Here is an 18,315-nt window from a genome sequence, read left to right as displayed (position 1 = left end):
GTTGTTGCTGCGTGTTTTTACTTGGCCGGGGGCTTTACTTCCCTGGTTACTGCTCATGCAGTCGATGGCTTTCCACAGGCACGTACAGACATTCCTACTGTGAGTTTCTTCCTTGGTTTCTTCGTGCGCGTATCGCTAGGATTTCGGTGGGCTGTCTCCGATACCCATGACCAGCTTCTAGCTAACCGAGCAATGACAAATATATGCTCATTAACACCGAACATTAAAACAGGCCACTCGAGGTTCACAGTCTGTGTCACCAGTCGTGTTAGTTGAATACCTCGTTAGCTCTCTTCAAGTATCATCTTTATCCAGTATCATGACACTATTCAATATTTATTCCGCTTCATGCCTACCCCCTTTTTCATCGTATTAGAAATAGAACCTCCGACTCGCAAAGTCAATTTTAACAAGACATACCTAGGTACCTGGGTAGGTATGAAGCTTTCGGCAGTTGAACTTAAACTCTGCCGGCTACACGGCATATCTCAACCTTGAGAACCTTCCCGAGGTCGGGAATGGAGACGGAAGGGGTTCCGCTTTGGTAGAATCCCCTTACTTCTCCAACAGTAGATGGTCAAGGTATTGATTTTTTAGGTGTCGAATTATGCCGTCGAAAGGGTATGAGAATTATTAAAGCAGCTCAGCTACAATATGATTTTCCTGTTCTACTCTCTGCATCTCAACACCCGAAAGACTCTGATCCACCAAAATATACATCTGGCCCCCCCGCAGAATCCATTGGGATTGCGGAGAGAATGGCGGGGGTTTGTGGGGTGCATTCCGGGGTTGTGGTGGGTAAGCCTCGCATGCGTTCCTGCGCAGGGTTGTGTATGATGGCATTGCCGCCAATGCGACGTCATATCGGTATATCGGCTATTGCAAATATCTCACTCCATACCGAGATTTCTTGATACTCTTATAAAAGCCAAGGGAGCCAAGGGAGCCAAGAGGGCCAAGAATGAGGCTCTATATGGTGAGACAGAAGACGAGATGAGCGCAGGAACAAAGATGAGATTGGTATAGCCATCTCGATCTGCCTAACCGCAGAGTATAGCGAGAATAGCTGCAATAATTATTGTTTTAAGCTACCGTTGGTGCATCTCTGAATTGTCAAATGCCGACTTTCAATCCCCACTAGAAGGGAGGGATATAAATACCATGAACGGAGCATCTCAACGAAACAACCGCACCAAATCATCACGGTTTTGAATTCACCATGTTCTTCAGTCTCCCGGTACTCCTATCCACGGCTACATTTATAACCTCCGGGAAATGCAGCTCCCATACTATACCTGTCCCATCTTCTCCGAAGAATAGCAGCCCAGTCCCCAATGATCTGCAATCGATTTCAATCGAATTCTCATACTTCCCCGACTATGCTGGCAACAAGTCACAACCAAATGAGTTCTCGAAGAACCTACTTCACAATCTCAAAACTCTGACCGGCGTTGCTCCGAAAGTACGAGTCGGAGGAACCTCACAGTATGTCGAATCATTCTACAGACTTTTAATCACAGGTGCTGACAAGAATCCACCGATAGGGACCATGCTACATACTTCCCTGATCAGGAGGAGAATGTGAAGTTGTTCTATCAGAATCCCACCGATGATCAGCCGATCCAAATCAACTACGGTCCGACCTTTTTTGAATCGTATCACACCCTGGGAGACATCAAGTTCCTGCATGGGTTGAACATGAATCAAAACTCATCGATTCAACAGCTTCAAGACTCGGCCACGGAAGCTTGTACTTCCATCGGTCACCAGCTGCATCTGTTTGAGTTGGGTAACGAGTTTAATTTCGCCCCCGGGACATATCGCGCTGCAAATTACTCACTCCTTGATTATGTTGAAGAGTGGAACTCCAAGTCGGCCATTGTCAAGTCTGCTGTACAGAAAGCCTGTACTGGTTCTTTCCTGGGGTTCATGGCACCTAGCTTCGTCCTGCTGGATTTCATTGACGACACGACCTGGACTGCGGAGGACTTGTACAATCTTGGATACGATAAAGATGATCTGACCAAAGAGTTATGCTTCCACAAGTAAGATATCCACTAGTATTCTTGTTCTCCTTTTGCTTTGCTGACCCTTGAAACAGCTATATGGGTGTCAACAAACCTCCTCTGCCCCCTGCACAGTTGGATCTCCAGCGTATGTCTCTCCGCTTCGAACCGACTGAGTAATGCTGACAATGACAGGGACTTTGATGAACCACACAAATATCGTGCAAAATCTTGCACAGCAGATCAAGCGCGCCGAGAACCTTGCATACCTTGGGCTCCCTTACACCCTTGGTGAGCTAAATTCTATCGCAAACCAGGGCGTAAATGGAGAGACCAATGTATTCGGTGACGCTCTGTGGCTGGTCGACTTCTCCCTCTGGTCAGCAGTACACGTACGAGACACCCATCTTTCCCATACAATGTACAACAAACCACTGACATTGAACAGGGTATCAAGCGCCTGCAGTTCCACCAAGGGTTGAACTACCGTTATGCCTCGTGGCAGCCAATCGAGAGCAAAGGACTTCCTCCAACTACCAGACCCCCGTACTACGGTCAAATTATGGTTGCCAGTGCCATCGGAAAATCCAACAACACCCGCATTGTCAACATTCCTCTGTCGGAGGATACCGAGTCCGCATATGCCATCTACGATGGAGATCAACTGTCGAAGTTGATTGTGACGAACCTGCGGGCTTTCAACCAGACTACGCCAGATCGTCCTCACAGGGAATATGAATTCCACGTGCCCACACAGCATAAAAGCGCTCGGATCGAGCGTCTGATTGGCCCAGGCAGTGATGCGCTTGATAATATTACTTTCGGTGGTATTTCATATGATCATGCATTGAATGGGGGAAAGCCGGTCCAACAGAACATGAACGAAAAGACAAGGATTAAGAATGGGCTGCTTACTATTGTCGTTCCGGACTCTTCCGCCGTCCTTCTCACTCTATGATTTGCTCCATTTGGGCTGTGAAGGTACCCCATATATAAACACTATATAGTAACACAGCAGATATGGCAAATATAGTGCGGTTAACAGGCGCAACGCAACGCTCTTTCGAATCGCCTTATGCCAGAGTCTAGAATAATCCATGAATATCTAAAAATAACCCCAGGAAACAAAAGAACCTCACATTTGAAATCTAATTAAACCACAAATGAGCAAAAGCGCAAACCGACATGCCAAGCAGCTAACCAGCTTACGATAGGGCTAAGGAGGCTAGACTGGGCCCCTCCATTTCAGCCCCAGGACTCACCAGGGCCCCCTTTTCCCTATTTTTTTAAATGGGGAGCGATCTTGATTTACCGTTGTCTTTTTTTCTTTCTTTCTTTTGTGTCTACGTTCCACTATGGCTTCATCGCGGGATTCGCAGCAATCGCTGCTATCCAAAGATTCGATCGATTCCGCTCGACCCCAACGTTCTTGGAATCCACTCAACAATCACCTAACCGATTCCGAATATCGCTACCATGCCCCCTCAGATAGCACCAGCTCCTGGTCCGAAGAAGTCCTACGCGATGTTGGTCTGGGCATCTCGAACCCGTCGGGCGACGCCATCCCGGCAGAAATCCCGACAGACAAACGCCATTCGACCGATAGCACTGCGACTACGACTCCAAATACCTACAAGATTCCCCAATCTCCCGAGTCTCCGCAGACTCCACATACCCACCACGCCCACGTGCGGTGTCCCAACCGAGCAACGGTTCTCCAGAAACGGCTCTCGTGGGTCCCGTTGACAGTCTTGGTTCTCGCTATCTATGCTACTATCTTTTCAGGTATCTATCTCGGTATTGCGCTGCGCAAGCCCCGATGGCGCAGTGTCTCCGTTGATGGGCCGTTGGTTCCATCTACGGCAGCTTTGCTGAGCTCATTCTTTGCGAAAACGATCGAGTTGTCCTATGTTACGATTTGCGTCGCGTTTCTGGGACAGGTGCTTAGTCGGAGGGCTTTGATGAGGGATTCTCGAGGAATCAGTATCTCGGATATGAATATGAGGGCCTGGATTATGCAACCCGGATCAATGATTGTGCATTGGGAGGCGCTGCGATATTCGGCGCTCACTTTCCTAGGGTCGGTTGCGCTGGTTTCGACGTTCGTGGCGATGCTGTACACCACTGCAGCGCAAGCTTTGGGTAAATTCCCTCTCTTCCATCCAAAAGGCATGTCAAATACTAATAAACAACAGTTTCTCCTAAACTTTCTTTTAGTCCTATTGAACCAAGGACACTCCAGGGCAAGGTAACCGCCAGCTTCGCAAACCCCGAATACATCGCATCAACCTGTGAGACACCCGTCACCAACGACATGGACCCCGTGTATCGCAACACGACCTGCCTCCAAATTGTACACGTCGGCCACGCATATCACAATTACCAACAATGGATAGCCCAATGGAGCCAGCTAGTAACCAGCAAGAACGAAACCTCCAGCCAACTCCGAAAGCGCCCACCGCCAACAGGCTCACTCTGGGACAACACCACAGTAACAGGCAGCTGGGTCGATACCCAAGACATGTCCACGCTCTCCAAGAAGCACAACCGAATGGTCAACAACATAACAATGGCAATGCCACACGGCGGTATTCCCGCCGCAGCAATGAATTCCCAAAACAAACTCAAACAACCGAAAGACACCTCCGGCGAAGGAAAATACAACATCGAAGCCTCCGTCCCCTCACCAGCTGTCAACGTCCTCTGCACCGGAATGACAAAAGAAGAGCTCAGCCCCTTAGTCTACGCCTCCTGGCCCGGCGGCGACAAATTCAACGTAACAACCTGGAATTTCTCACCCCCAGACGACATCCCCCACCCGGCAAACTGGAAAAACAGCACAGTCGTCGACTCACTCTTCCAATTCGGTCCAAAACATAGCCAAGTCTCACCGATTTTCGGCAAATACCCACTCCCATATAACACAATCCTCAACACAACAGGTGCCTGGCCCGCAGACGCGATCTACCTCCTCGGCGCAACCAACGCCACCGACATGCCAGAGTACATTATGTGTTCTTTGCGCGCAAAACAAACAGGCGTCTGCTCGACCAAATACTCCGCCGACACGAGCGGCGCATTCCTCAGTACGGACTGCGAGAACACCTCAAACGGCCTGCAATACGACCGACGACAAGACGCGTTCTACGAGGGTATTTGGAATTCAGACTGGAAGAATATCGCGTCAGAGTGGGCGAATGCGCTCAGCTTGAATGCGGGTATTTCAGACGGCGCGGCTAGTAATGCCAGACTGCTTATGCAGATGATGCCGCGGTATGACAAGACCGAAGAGACGTTCGCACTGGACCCGACTCTACCATCTATTGCCGAGGCGTTGGCAGTAATGGCTGGAAGTACTCTTATTCTCAGTTCTCAGAATGCGCCGTTCGTCCCGTTCTGGAATTACAGTGCCGAGGACGGGAATGTTCTTTCCGAGCCTGTTTATCAGCTTTTCAATGCTTCTATCCAGGCTGTTGGATATGCTTCTGGTGGGACGGAGCAGTGGCAGGGGATATTCTATGTGATTCTCGTTTTTGCATTCCTGACCACCGCTATCTGTCTCGGGTTTATGATTGTCGAGGCGCGCGGTCGACAGGTAACTGATTTCACGGAGCCGCAGAATTTGTTCGCGCTTGCTGTGAATAGTCCGCAGACGAGTCAGTTGGAGGGTGCTTGTGGGTGTGGGCCTTGGGGGAAGCAGTTGAAGGAGAGGTGGTTTATTGGGATGGAGGAGGATGATGAGCATTATTACATTCGGAGTAAGACCGAGGAGAAGATTCCGCTTCTTCGGAAGACGGATTCGACGCGGTTGGAGCCGATGGAGATTGAGGATGGGGGTGGGAGGATGCTTAGTCCTATGGTTAATGAGTTTAGGAAAGTCTCGAAGAGGCATTCGTTTTTGGCGAAGCTTTATTGAAGACTTTCCTAGGACGTCTCTCCGTGTGGACAGTTGGGTGCTTATGATGAACACAACTTATATACGATAATGGTTAATTGAAATAATGAATATGAACAAAAGGGATTTCAATAGGGCATGGCTAGAGCATGCGCTTGATTTCAAGTGATTTACACTCAGATCGAAGATATGTACAGAATAACATTCACACAACACTCATACAAGAACAACTAGATCGGCACGGTACAGGCACAGCCATGAAGTCAAATGAATAAAAAAATAAAAAAAAAACAACCGGTTCAAGTGTGGCATAACGCTAAGGAATCGCTCATACACACAAACACAAAACGAAGAAGATGCTGGATGCAGGTAAAAATGCAGCACGTCAAGTGCAAAGACACAGAGCAATAGGATTTTTCAAGACACCAGTAGCCATGGAGATGCGATAAAAGGAATGGATGAGATAGGAGGTAAGAGAGTTGCCAAATGACCTGGCAAAGCGAGGTAGGTATTTTTGAGGAAAGATGAGGGAGAGTATGGGAGAGTTGGGCTCCAAATGAACTGCAAGTTGGAGTATTAGGAGAACGTATGTTAACGATCAGCCTTGAGATTGAGCCAGCTCATATCTGAATTGGTATTGTTCTTCTGCCCTTGCATCGGAAGTTCGTCGATATCATCTGGGATGATAACGCTCGATCTTCGTGCATTGGACTGCCTTGCCTTGTCCGCAAGGCTGGCATTTGATGATTCCCAGGGCATATCTTTTGTGCTTGACTGGTAGAAGCTGGTAGTGTAGTTGCTGCTTGTGGGACGTCCAAGCCAGCTGCTCTGGCCCGCACCTTGCCACTTTGGATCATCGCGCTCATCGCGGTCGTCGTCCGAGGCGATACTGATGGAATCGGCACTGGAGATTCGTGCCGATTGGCTCTCCGGGATCACTAGACTTCGACTGCCCATCTCACTGGAGCCGTGCTCCGTGGTCGGGCTGCCGCTAAGAACATGGCCCAGGGGCTTGGGCTGGTCGAGGAAACCGAAATTCAATGGTGTCAAGGTAGTCATCGGCCAGGCGCTTCCGCGGTAATCGGACTTGGTGTACACGGAACTCATAGTCGAGCGGTCGGATTGGAAGTTAGTGGCACCGCCGTCCTCAAAGTATTTCCCCCACCCTTCGTCAGTCATTCGGTCAGCGGCCTGGTTTCCATGACTGGTGTCATCGTCAGCCCGGTTGGTGTCGTTGGTATATACGCTTGATGCGCCCATGACACCGCTGGAGGGAATTGTAGAGAGCGGACTGCTACTCTTGGGCTTAGGAGACAATCCATAGCCCGTATTACTGGGTGGCTTGAGGGATTTCTCTCCTTTGTAGTTGCCGGAGAAGATAGCCAATGAGTCGACTGAACCAGCGGCAACTGGGACAGGAGATCTTGCCATCGGGTAAGCGCCTTCGGTCAGGGGTTCTATGCCTTGATCCTGGAAGCTTAGGCGGTCTTTGTTATCGCCGCCGCGACCGGGTTGCGCTGCCTTTTTCTTCTTCTCGCGTCGCAGTAGGAACAGAATAATGAGCAGGATCAAGCCAAACCCTAGGATACTCCCGAGGGTTGCGCCAAGAATCATTTTTCCATGATCGGTCAGGCCGCCACCTACAGTCGCAACTGGCTCTGAGGAAGAAGTGGGCGTGGTTGAGGCCGAGGTCGATGTGGATGTGGATGATGAGGTTGATGTCGAAGTAGATGATGTGAATGATGTGGTGGATGGTTTGAGAACATGTTGATCCCCTTTTCCGTAGAACAACTCTGTAGAGTTGACCCATGCGTTGGAAGTCTGGTTGAAGATTGCCAATGAGTCGTTACTTTGGCCGCTAGCGAGAACGACCAAGCCACTACCCTGGGCGAGCGTATAATCAGACCAGGATGCCGTCGGCGCGAATGTGCCGTTATAAGAATCGGTGAGACCCCTCTTTTCCGAGGATGCGATGGCTGTAATCGGGTTCTGCACCTTTCCTTTCGAGCTAAGAAGGTAGCTAGTGACACTATTTGGGGAAGCGACCATATTAAACTCCTCAAGGACCTTGGTCCCGGAGTCGGAGGCGAGTGCACATAGAGATGAGGATTCGATTGCCGAGGGAAGACTCGCCTCTGAGATGGTGAAGCCTTTTTTATTTGTGGCCTCGTAGACGAAGATAGCAGTATTAGTGGCAGAGCCTCCAATCAAGGCTACCTCGGAAGAACCCCAAGGCAATATGATGGGTTCATACAATGCCGGCGCGCCCTGGTCCATACCGGACGACACGGTGAAGGGCGGGATTGTTGAAATAAGGAGTGTTGATTGAGACGGCTGTGTGCTGCCATCTGTGTTTCCTGCGTAAACCAATATTTCGGAAGTTGAGGAAATGTACCCGACGCCATGTCCAGTTCGATCTTTCATCGATGAATCTATGGTTAATGTCTCCCATTTCTGGGTGCTGAACGAAAACCGTTGGAGGCCGCTGCTGCCAGAGGGGCCGGTCCCGCCAACCAGATAAAATGCCTTTTTATCCTCGTCGTTTTCATTCCCTCCGGTCCCGCCTTGGACGCAGGCAGGGCCAGTAACCTTGTGTTCTGGGGACGGGAGTTCCTTCCATTCCCCCTTCTCTTTGAGAGGTATGTATTGAAAGCCAGTCGGTGAATAAGTGTACAGGGTGTTGCTGTGGATAGTGGAGCAATCGCCCTCGATCTTGAGTAGGGGTTTGGGGCCAGTCATGTTGAAAGGTTCGAATTGACAAGTTCAAAGTAGCGATGGATTCCGGACCAGGAGTGAAGGTAGATGGCCAGCCAGCAAGGGACTTGAAAGGCCCAAAATAGAGAATAAAAGGTGACTGCCAGAGCACTATCTCATCTCGCCCGAGGCAGTTGAGCGAAAAATGCCAACAAGCCACACTCGATCTGAGCGAGTTGACGCGATAACCGATAACAGGCGACGTGAACACGGGTCCTCGACTGCTTTGCGCGCTATCAACTGCGATTTGATGTTCTCAAGGCGACACTAAGGTGGATCGCGTATCGGATGACTCGGCGACTCGGGATGACACAATCAGAGTAGTGGCTCAGGTTGTCAACAATGGGATCACAGCACGAACGCGTCGGTCAATGAGGATGTCGAGTAATCACAAGGATCTGAGGGGCTGGGCGATCCAGTCGATACGTGCCGGGAAAAAAAAAGAAAGGCCAACAAACCCCGATTAAGCGAATGGGGGGGTTGGTTGGCGAAACGAACGAATGGATAGAATATCAAAGTGCACAGCACAAGTGTAAATGCAGACAGTAAAAGGAGAAAACAAGAAACAGAAACAGAAACCACATCCAAGTGAAACAGGGAGAAGGGCCTCTCGACCCCCTAACGGAGGAGGTTAGCAGACGGCTTAGGGGGGGTTAGCGAACAACGCCATCCCTTAAGGGGAATAATTTCGTCATTTTCAATTCGCTCGGGTGTTTTTCGTTTGGGGAGTTTTTCCCGTTAATTTGGCTTATTTCATTTTGATTGGGGTTCGAGACTCAATTCTCATTAGTTTGCTCGTTCTTATTGGTTCTCTTCACCTTCATCTACTCTCAGTCTATATTGATCAGGGGGTCTCCCGCGAGCAGTCCCGATGAAGTGGGACCACGCCTCTCGTGTACTCCGTACCTGGACCCCGTTTTACAGGCACTTCCAAGGCTTGGACCTCCACCTTGATTTTCAATGTTCCTAGGGCGCACCTCGGGATGCATCAACAGCAAGGGAGAGTGCAGATGTAGTGCATATATTAAATGTACTCCCGTACTCTGTAATATCAAATGGAGAAAAATAGAAATAAAAATAAAAATAAACAAACGCACCCTAGAACCTTGGAAGATTCCCCCTCTCCAGACCCGTGGTTCCTGTCCGTTGGACCCACGGAAATTCTCAAACTCTGGCGCCTTGGCGTGCCACTTTCCAAGGTTCGAATCAGACATCACTCAAACCTGAGATGCCCTATTTCGTGGAACCGCAAAGGGCCAGCGCTCACTATATTTACGAATTTACAATTTTGAGCACAAGTGCACAGCATATAGACTAGTTTCAAATTTGTACTAACAACGAGCGTTGATGCTATACTAACCCATCCCATATCGCATGTCCTCCGGGGCCCTAGAATATTGGGCTTTTGCAGTCGTTCCACGCCCCTATTGTACCCAATTCCAAAGATCAACGATTACCGCATGAGCATGGCTTGGTGCCGTAGAAATCCTTCTTGTAAATGTCACAAATGTCATCAACAGGCTGATCTGCGATATTGGATCCCACTATTAAAATAAAAAAAGATGTTAGTCATGTGGTCTAGCAATTGCCGTCGATGCGAGCGAGCACTTACTATTCTTGGTATGATTCGAAAGTCTGGGTATGAAAATTGAGGAAGATTATAGTTTTGATGACTGTAGGTAACGCTGTAAAAATAGCGTGGAGAAATTAGAACAATGCTTATTGAGTGATGATCTCGTCAACTGAAAGCCAAGAATATTTGCCGTTGATGGCTCATCAAGGTCGAGAATCGGTAGTGCTTTTATAGATTTGTAACTGGCCTAAGTTACTATCCTCAAAAGAAGCTATTCGAACCCCCCTTTGTTCTGTGGCATGATCCTCAATGAACACGATTGTTTGTTGCCACCATCCTATAGAAAGACTACCAAAATATATCTTTCCTTTATGTCTTAGCGTCTGCAAATATAGGCTCTCTATTCAGTGTCCTATTTTTACACATTTGTCGTGTGCGCTTTATATAGATTGGCCCCAAATATTAACTATTAACAAATCCTTAGGTCCTTGAATCCTTCAAGAGTCACCTAGAGAATCTCAGATCTCTTTTGTTATGGTGTTTTATAACACTGTCTACATGATCTCTATCGTGTGGACTTGGGGTTTATCTAGAGATTTCTCTACATTCGTCGTTTTATATATCGACCCAGATATTCCACGACTACCTTTCGTTTCGTGCACAAATCATTCCATATACATATATCTCTTCGCTGATTGTAGTCTAGTTCAAAGATCCGTAAAAATATTCCCAATGGGAATTTCTCCTAAAACATGGGTCGCCATGAATGACTCGGTTGATAAAGACTAATCAAAGACTTGAGGCATCTGAAAGTGGCGTTTCCTGCAAGAGTTTAAATGATTACCTCTGCGGAAGACAACATACAAAGGGCTTTACTTCATTCCTCGAATTAAACATGTGACACGTTCCAACTGGGGTAAATTATTATCGACTATATTTTCCAACTATGAATAGCAGCCAATAGGGATTGTCCTTGACGATTAACGTATCATCTACTCCGTAGCAGGAACAGATCCCTCATGATCGACAGGTAGTTGTTGATATCTCTCATCCGGCATCAATGCGACCATAGTCGATGTTTTGAGAGTCATTAACCATTTCATGGGAATTTAGTTTATATCAAGCCATATATATATGCATATACTCGGTGAAGTTTTCAACAATATGCTATACAGAGAAATATCCATACTACATAAAGAGGAAGAAAGGACCTCGGGAGTGAGGGGTTAGGCTATGGATCGTGGGGCAGTGGAGCAGTGGATATGTCTGTTAATGAGACCTGTGGAAATGTCTCAGTTCTCCGTGTTTTGAATGATGTTAGAGTTCTTCCTATATTTAAGAGTTGTTATCTCACGACCTACTTCACAAGCTGTTTTAGTGCAAATGCATGTAAGCAGATATATGGCTAACGTTCAGTTTCTGCAAAGCATTCGCCCGATCTTTAATTCAGCCAACACAAATGTATCACTGCAGATATGTACTACAGAGTCAGCCGCCCCGCCGAAGGATTATCGGCGGGGATGCAGCTGTTACACAACAGGACCGGGAGAATATGTAATGACAGCTGGTTTGGTGGCCAGCATGCACGACATCAATATTGCATACTTGCCTGGATGCAGGGGACAATCTCATTTTGAGGACACTGCGTATCGGTTCGTGCCGCTTAACCGGCAACACCGATTCGATCGAAAAAAGAGAGTTTTGTTCGGTTTCACTGTCAAACACAGATATCGGAAATGGTATTCTTGTCTGAGTATTATAACACATGAAGTTCGTTCCCGTGACCATGGGTTTTGCATAGGTGGTTTCATGATGGAAGTGATCCGAGGGGTCAAGGTAGTGGCAAATCTGGGAATCAATTGATTTTGTAAAATAAAAGCTACCACACGCTCTAGGACTGGTTCTGTTGCTTCCATTGGTGTGCCTTTTGGAGCAAACGAGAGAGATTGGCAGCAGACTGATCGTCTGCAGGGAACACAAAGTCCGTGTACTCCTCGTACTTGTCGTCTCCCATCTTGCGGCGCTTCTTGACACGTCGGGGCATCTGTTTGTCGATCTTTTCGATATCCTCCGGCGATCCACTTTCGTGTTCGAATGCTTGCCAGGCATTGAGAATGTCCACGCGCTGTACACAAGTTAGTATAGACCGAATAGTGTGTGGATTATGGGAATAGCAACTTACATCGTTCGTTTGACCCTTGTCTTTGAGCGCCTTTTCTGCCCGAGAAAAGACTGCACGCGAGCGGAGTATTGCGTCGTTGGTGAGTGGCTTCTGCTCTTCCTCTTCTTCCTCTCCTTCCTCGAACAGCAGAGAGGTCTCGAAGCGGGCGTAGTTGAGCCATACCTTGACGTGATCGGTCTTTTGAAGGAGGCGTTCGTACAATTGTCGAACTCGCTCATATTCGTTTTCCTCTTCTTCAAAGTCGATGTAAGCCTTCCACACAAGCTCGGGCATGTCAAGAGTCGATTGCTCGATGGCAAGCTCGTAAATGGCCCTGGTCCGTTCCGCGTCATCCAGATCACGTTCCAGTTCCGCGAATTCCAACCACACCTGGGTGTTGGAGGGGTTCCATTCAAGTCGTTTCTCGAACAAAGTACGGCACCGCCCGAACTCATACATCCGGTGTTCCATGTCGATATAGCCACGGAAAATTTTGTCTTTGGGACACATTCCAATCGCCTGCCCCAATGTCTTCCGTGCTGCTTGTAGCTGCATTTGACGGACCTCAAAGTGTGCCTTCATGAGCCAGACTTTGCCAAATGTGAACTTCTTGTGCGGGATAATCCTTAGGCATTCCTGATAGATTTGACCGGCGCGTTCCATGTCCTTCGCTTCCATTTCTTCCCACACGGCGTAAAAGATCCAGAGATAGATGTAGCGGCGCCAATGTCTTTTTTCTTGTGATGGGGGAATCTGTGCAATGGCCCGTTCGTAGATGTCCCGCACCCGCTCTGGGTCGCCCGAAGTTTCCTCCAATCGTGCAAAGTCGAACCAGATGTCATAGTTGCGAGGGTTCTCTTTGAGCTGCTCTTCATACTGCACTCTGCGCTTGGATAGAATCACATCCTCCAGACCTTCACGATCACCGTATTGCTTTTCGAAGGTCGTGTAGGCCTTGTGCAGGGCCATAGCCTTGGACCGCGGAAGTCGGTCTAGGGCATACTTGTAAATTGCTCGTGCGCGCTCATACTCCTTCAACTTGGCCTCGAATTTGGCGTATGCGGAAAAGAGCTTCTCGTCCATGAAGTCCTCGCCTAACGTCTCGATAGCCACACCATAGACTTCACGAACCAAGTCACTTGTGCCATACTCCTCCTCGAAGCGGGCCCATTTGATCCAGTTCCGGGGTTCGGGGTGGACGACAGTAAACCGTTGGAAAATGGCGCGTGCCCGTTCGAATTCGCTATATCTCTTTTCCATTTTGATGTAGGCGCCCCACGCGCCTTCTTCCGGCTCCCATGACATCCATCGCTCAAACACTTGACGGGTACCGGGAATGTTGCCTAGTGTCTCCTCCATGTAGACATACTTATACCAGAGCTTGTCGATGCGGGGGAGAATAGTCACGGCACGGTCGAGGAGGTTTCGTGCGTGGTTAATATTCCGTGTCTTCATCTCAGCTTCTATGTAGCGAATCCAGAGAACGACCGAGGTCGGATCGACATCGAGCGCACGCTCGAAGATGGATCGCGCCCGACGGAATTCCTTTTGTTCGAGCTCCCAAGCGGCATAGCGCATCCAGTTGTTCATGTTAATGCGATTGCGCCGCACATAGTCTTCGAAGTCCTTTCTTTTCCGGCCTTGATACTCGTGTAGTTCTTCAAGATCGGCAAAGCGCTGTGTCGGCGCCTCAAGGCCAGGCTCTTGCCGGTCAACGGCCTCGCGGAGCAGTTGCTCCGCAGAGATCTGAACCGGCGCGGCGGCCTTGTTCTTGACCCGGGGAGGTCCACGGGAGGCCTCCATTGTGATGGTACTGTATTGACTGGTCTCGGTAAAGATGTGGTCCGCAACTCAAGAAGATCTGAGGTGAAGTTCGGGAGTGTCGAAATTATCAGAAAAGTAGTAATGAGGGTTGGGTAAGGCGAGGGGTTTGAAAGATGAAGCTGGCTTCACCAGTCCACCGCGATCGCTTAAGTCGGAAATTGGCAGGGAGGTTTCTCACGCCCAATCCAGTGACGCCGAGAGTAGCTTGGACCCGTAGCTCAGAGAATCCGCGCTGAAATCGCCGAACTGCGTGATTGGTCTTTATCGCCACCTGCGCACGTAGCTTCCTTCTGACTAAGCACAACTTTTCTTCCCAACCTGAAGGCTTTGGGAATTTATTATTGCTCTTTTTCTATTTACCCAGTGGCGTTCTGGGACTCCGATCACACGCACCTCAACCTACCGGAGCGCACCCGTCACAAAAAAATCCAGTCAGAATGTCGACCGCCGAAGAGCTTCTACGCGACTTTGAGGATGACGAGGAGGACTTCGAAGTGGGCGACGACGAGGAAGTCGACGAAGAGCCCGAGCAACAAGAAGAGTCCAAAGAAGGCACCGGAGTTTCCAACGACTTCGACCGCTCTATTTCTACCGCTGATGAGCTGACACGCCTACACAAAGTCCTGCGAGACTATTACTCCATCCGATTCCCCGAGCTCGAAAGACTCGTCACCACTCCCATCAAATACGCCAAGACGGTTGCCATCATTCAAAATGGCCCCTTCAACGACATCAAGGCACTGTCCACATCATCGGAGAACATGGCTGGCGTCCCGCTTAAATCGGTCTTGGACGGGCCGTCACTGATGGCAATTGCGATGGAGGCAACTATCACCAAAGGCCGGGAGATGACCGAGTCCGAGCTCAAGCTCGTTCTCGATACATGCGAGAGAATTCTGAAGCTTGACAATGAGCGCGCTGTTCTTACCGCAAGCATCCAGTCTCGTATGAACCAGATCGCCCCTAACCTGGCAGCTCTCATTGGGGCCGAAACGGCTGCACAGTTCCTCAACCAAACCGGTGGCTTGCTTGAACTAGCTAAGATCCCCTCCTGCAATTTGGGTGCACAAGGATCACGCCGATCAGAGGGATTGGGCTTTGCGACCAACCACGGTGTTCGAGCGCAAGGTTTCCTCTACGACTCGCCACTTCTCCAAGAGATTCCTCTGGACCTCCGGAAACAAGGAATTCGAATTGTCGCAGCCAAGATGGTACTTGCCACCCGCGCGGATGTCTCCAATTACGCCAAGGACGGCTCTCTGGGCGAAGAACTGAAACAGCAATGCTACACACGACTCGAGAAACTGACCGAATCTGCGCCAAACGCCGGTACGAAGGCTCTCCCTGCGCCCGATGACAAACCCTCCAGAAAGCGAGGTGGTTGGCGAGCCCGAAAGGCCAAGGAGGCTGTGGCTATGACCGAAATGCGGAAGGCCCAGAACCGTCTTGCATTCGGCAAGGAGGAGTCAGAGGTGGGCTACGGCACGGGCTCTGGAACCGTTGGCTTGGGTATGCTGGGACAACAGGACGATGGTCGCATCCGCGCAACTCAGATCGATCAGCGCACCCGTGCCCGACTCAGCAAGAGCAACAAGGGCTGGGGCACAAACACCCCCGCTAGTGGCACTGCCTCGTCGTTGCGTGGCTTTGGCCAGGGCGGTGCAAGTGGCACTGCAAGCGTTCTTCAGGCACGAGGTATTCGTGCCTCTGGTGTCGGATCATCTCTACCTGGCGCCGCTGGTACCTCCAGTACTATTGCATTCACACCCGTTCAAGGCCTAGAGCTGGTCGATCCGAAGGTGCAAGCAGAAATGAAGCGCAAGCGTGATGCTGAGGAAAATCGGTGGTTCAAGTCTGGCACTTTCACTCAAGCTCCTAACCAGAACCCCGGCAATTCCCAGGGCGGTGAGAATGGTGGCTTCAAGGTGCCTGCTATCCCACTCAAGAGGAAGGCTGATACGGGCGAGGGCAAGATGGGTCCTCCACCCAAGCGTTGAGAGTTATGTTTTTTTTTTTTTTCTTCCAATCTTTCCCGTCTTGCTTTTCTTTTATCGAATCGCAGCATTTCCACGGCGTTTCAAGGGGAAGATCAGGAGGCCTGAGCTTCTATGATTTATGTGATACCAAACCGATTGTACATTAGATCTGACTGCAGACCTGAAAATGACATTTTATTAAGACAATCCATGGATTTACAGTAGTTAGTAATACATTCAACCAACCTCTTCCAAGGTGGGGGTTTCTGGGGAGTGCCAAGAAATTGCACCATCCCTTGGGATGGCCTGCCTCCCAGACAGTTAGTTTAGGGCTCACAGCACGTATGATGTTTCAGGATTCTCTAAGAATAACTCAGAGCAGGATGCAATCCTTTAATCCTTCGAGACAATATAGATTGGGTGCCAGTAGTAGACCTATCAGGCCCAATAGACCCAATCGACCCAATCGACCCAATCGACCCAATAGACCAACTACCTGAAAGGAACAATAACGGCCTAACTCTAAATCTCAAATTCGCCCACATTGCGTGCACTGTGTTGTCTAGCACACAATCACTGTGGAATGTGGTACAGCGTCCGTATAGCGGTCAGAGGATTCTATATCTATATAAACCGTCTGCAAATATCTTTTGGATATGGCGTATATCGTATAAAATTTTGTCTATATAAAACTCAGATTCGCCTCCGCATTCCGAATTTTTGCCGATATTATTTCTTCCGCTACTTGGCCTCAATTTCTTACTTTTCTCAAATTTGGAATCTTTTCAGTCATAAACTAGATCCATAAAGACCTTGGAATATGACGTTTACCATAGACAACCCGGTCCTCAGCAACCCAGTGCCTAGCAATGCAGCCCCAGCTACCAAAAGTCTCTCAGACAAGGGCAAAGACCAAAAAGTCCCAAACTTGACTCGACTTGTGCATCATAGCCATGTCACTACAGAATTCGATCCCTTGAGATTCGAAGCTGCCGCCTCATTGCAATTACAATTGCAGCTCGAGAAGCAATATCCAGACACAGAAACAGACACGCGACTCATTGCATCGCCCTACAACAGCGTCCCCCATCTGCTGGACATTTCTGCACTGAAGATACAAGACCGACTCTTCGCATTGGCATTGGCATATCTCAAGCCTATCCGCGACGACTATGCCACCGCTGAATACACCGAATCATTCAATTGGACAGAGGTGTATGATTTGTTGAGAACTTTCTCACAGGCAGAGAACCACGCATGGAAATCGCAGTCGTATTACGTTGTCATCTTCCGATCAATCCTGTTGCCGGATATTGATTCGGACCGTCTTTATGACCTTGATGCGCACTCGCACCAAGAGGCTATTGCTAGTGGGGGATTGTTGAAGTATTGGTTTGGGGCGAAGAATGATAAGCATCGGAATCTGGCAACTTGTGAGTATTGGACTATTCTATCTCCGATTCCTATTCTGACTATGGCTAATCAATTCAAACAGGCATTTGGCGCAATCGAAATGATGCGAGACTTGGTGGTCGTGGACCTTGGCATGCTCAAGCAAGAGCGGCTGCTACAGTCATGTATGAGGAGATTAAGTTCACTACGCTGAGGTTGGATATTGAGGATGGAGTGCAGTCTTGGAAGTTGAGTGATTGGAAGGAAGATGCATAAAGAGCATTGGCATTAGCAAGATTAGATTATTGCATTTGACTGGAGTCTACGGAGTAGGATGGCATCCATGGATGATATTATGGGCCTGTACATCTGCATCTCTTCGTGTGTTGTGTTTTATATAGAGCTTTGTGACAACCATCCGATATGTTCACACTAAGGTAGTACGCCTTTCTAAATGCTTTATATTACTTTACAAACTTCCAACGCTCGCCCACCCCCTCTCCAGCCAGTATCATGTTGGACAAAATTAGATCAGAATCCCTAGAAAGAATAGAAACGAGCCAGGCCCAGGATGAAAACTGCCAGTTCACATGTAGATTTATGTACTAGAAGTACTAAGCCCAACGCTTAAAGGGTTGAGCTTAATCTCCCGAACCCTCCCGAAGTTAGTATCCTGGTTATCGGCCAATAAAATGAGTAGAAGCGCATAGGGAATACCTAGTAGAACTCTATTC

At 48.9% G+C, this 18,315-nt stretch overlaps 6 protein-coding genes across 6 annotated transcripts; 4 read left to right on the top strand and 2 right to left on the bottom strand.

The window, feature by feature from the left end:
* Positions 1-1,219: 1,219 nt before the first annotated feature.
* N7455_007096 (glycosyl hydrolase family 79 C-terminal domain-containing protein) lies at positions 1,220-2,964 on the top strand (the record flags this gene model as incomplete). The annotated part of the gene is made up of 5 exons (XM_040962362.2): positions 1,220-1,485; positions 1,545-2,045; positions 2,102-2,154; positions 2,202-2,398; positions 2,455-2,964. The coding sequence occupies 5 exons, from the start codon at positions 1,220-1,222 to the stop codon at positions 2,962-2,964; spliced, it is 1,527 nt and encodes a 508-aa protein (XP_040807196.2).
* Positions 2,965-3,361: 397 nt separating this feature from the next.
* N7455_007095 (uncharacterized protein) lies at positions 3,362-5,922 on the top strand (the record flags this gene model as incomplete). Its single annotated transcript, XM_040962353.2, has 2 exons — positions 3,362-4,148; positions 4,202-5,922. 2 exons carry the CDS (start codon positions 3,362-3,364, stop codon positions 5,920-5,922), a joined length of 2,508 nt encoding a protein of 835 aa, XP_040807201.2.
* Positions 5,923-6,492: 570 nt separating this feature from the next.
* Positions 6,493-8,640, bottom strand: N7455_007094 (uncharacterized protein; the record flags this gene model as incomplete). Its single annotated transcript, XM_040962350.2, has 1 exon — positions 6,493-8,640. The coding sequence occupies one exon, from the start codon at positions 8,638-8,640 to the stop codon at positions 6,493-6,495; it is 2,148 nt and encodes a 715-aa protein (XP_040807199.2).
* Positions 8,641-11,967: 3,327 nt separating this feature from the next.
* clf1 (putative cell cycle control protein (Cwf4)) lies at positions 11,968-14,192 on the bottom strand (the record flags this gene model as incomplete). The annotated part of the gene is made up of 2 exons (XM_040962355.2): positions 11,968-12,353; positions 12,411-14,192. The coding sequence occupies 2 exons, from the start codon at positions 14,190-14,192 to the stop codon at positions 12,120-12,122; spliced, it is 2,016 nt and encodes a 671-aa protein (XP_040807197.2). The 3' UTR covers positions 11,968-12,119.
* Positions 14,193-14,542: 350 nt separating this feature from the next.
* N7455_007092 (U4/U6-U5 snRNP complex subunit PRP31) lies at positions 14,543-16,210 on the top strand (the record flags this gene model as incomplete). Its single annotated transcript, XM_040962358.2, has 1 exon — positions 14,543-16,210. Exon 1 carries the CDS (start codon positions 14,651-14,653, stop codon positions 16,208-16,210), a length of 1,560 nt encoding a protein of 519 aa, XP_040807195.1. The 5' UTR covers positions 14,543-14,650.
* Positions 16,211-17,009: 799 nt separating this feature from the next.
* Positions 17,010-17,857, top strand: N7455_007091 (uncharacterized protein; the record flags this gene model as incomplete). Its single annotated transcript, XM_040962356.2, has 2 exons — positions 17,010-17,622; positions 17,685-17,857. 2 exons carry the CDS (start codon positions 17,010-17,012, stop codon positions 17,855-17,857), a joined length of 786 nt encoding a protein of 261 aa, XP_040807198.2.
* Between the last annotated feature and the right edge of the window lie 458 nt (positions 17,858-18,315).

The sequence above is a fragment of the Penicillium solitum genome (genome assembly GCF_028829755.1).
Source record: "Penicillium solitum strain IBT 25940 chromosome Unknown utg000004l_segment0_segment0, whole genome shotgun sequence".
NCBI lineage: Eukaryota > Fungi > Ascomycota > Eurotiomycetes > Eurotiales > Aspergillaceae > Penicillium > Penicillium solitum.
The sequence above is the reverse complement of the archived record's forward strand: the minus strand, read 5'-3'. Positions and strand labels throughout refer to the sequence as shown.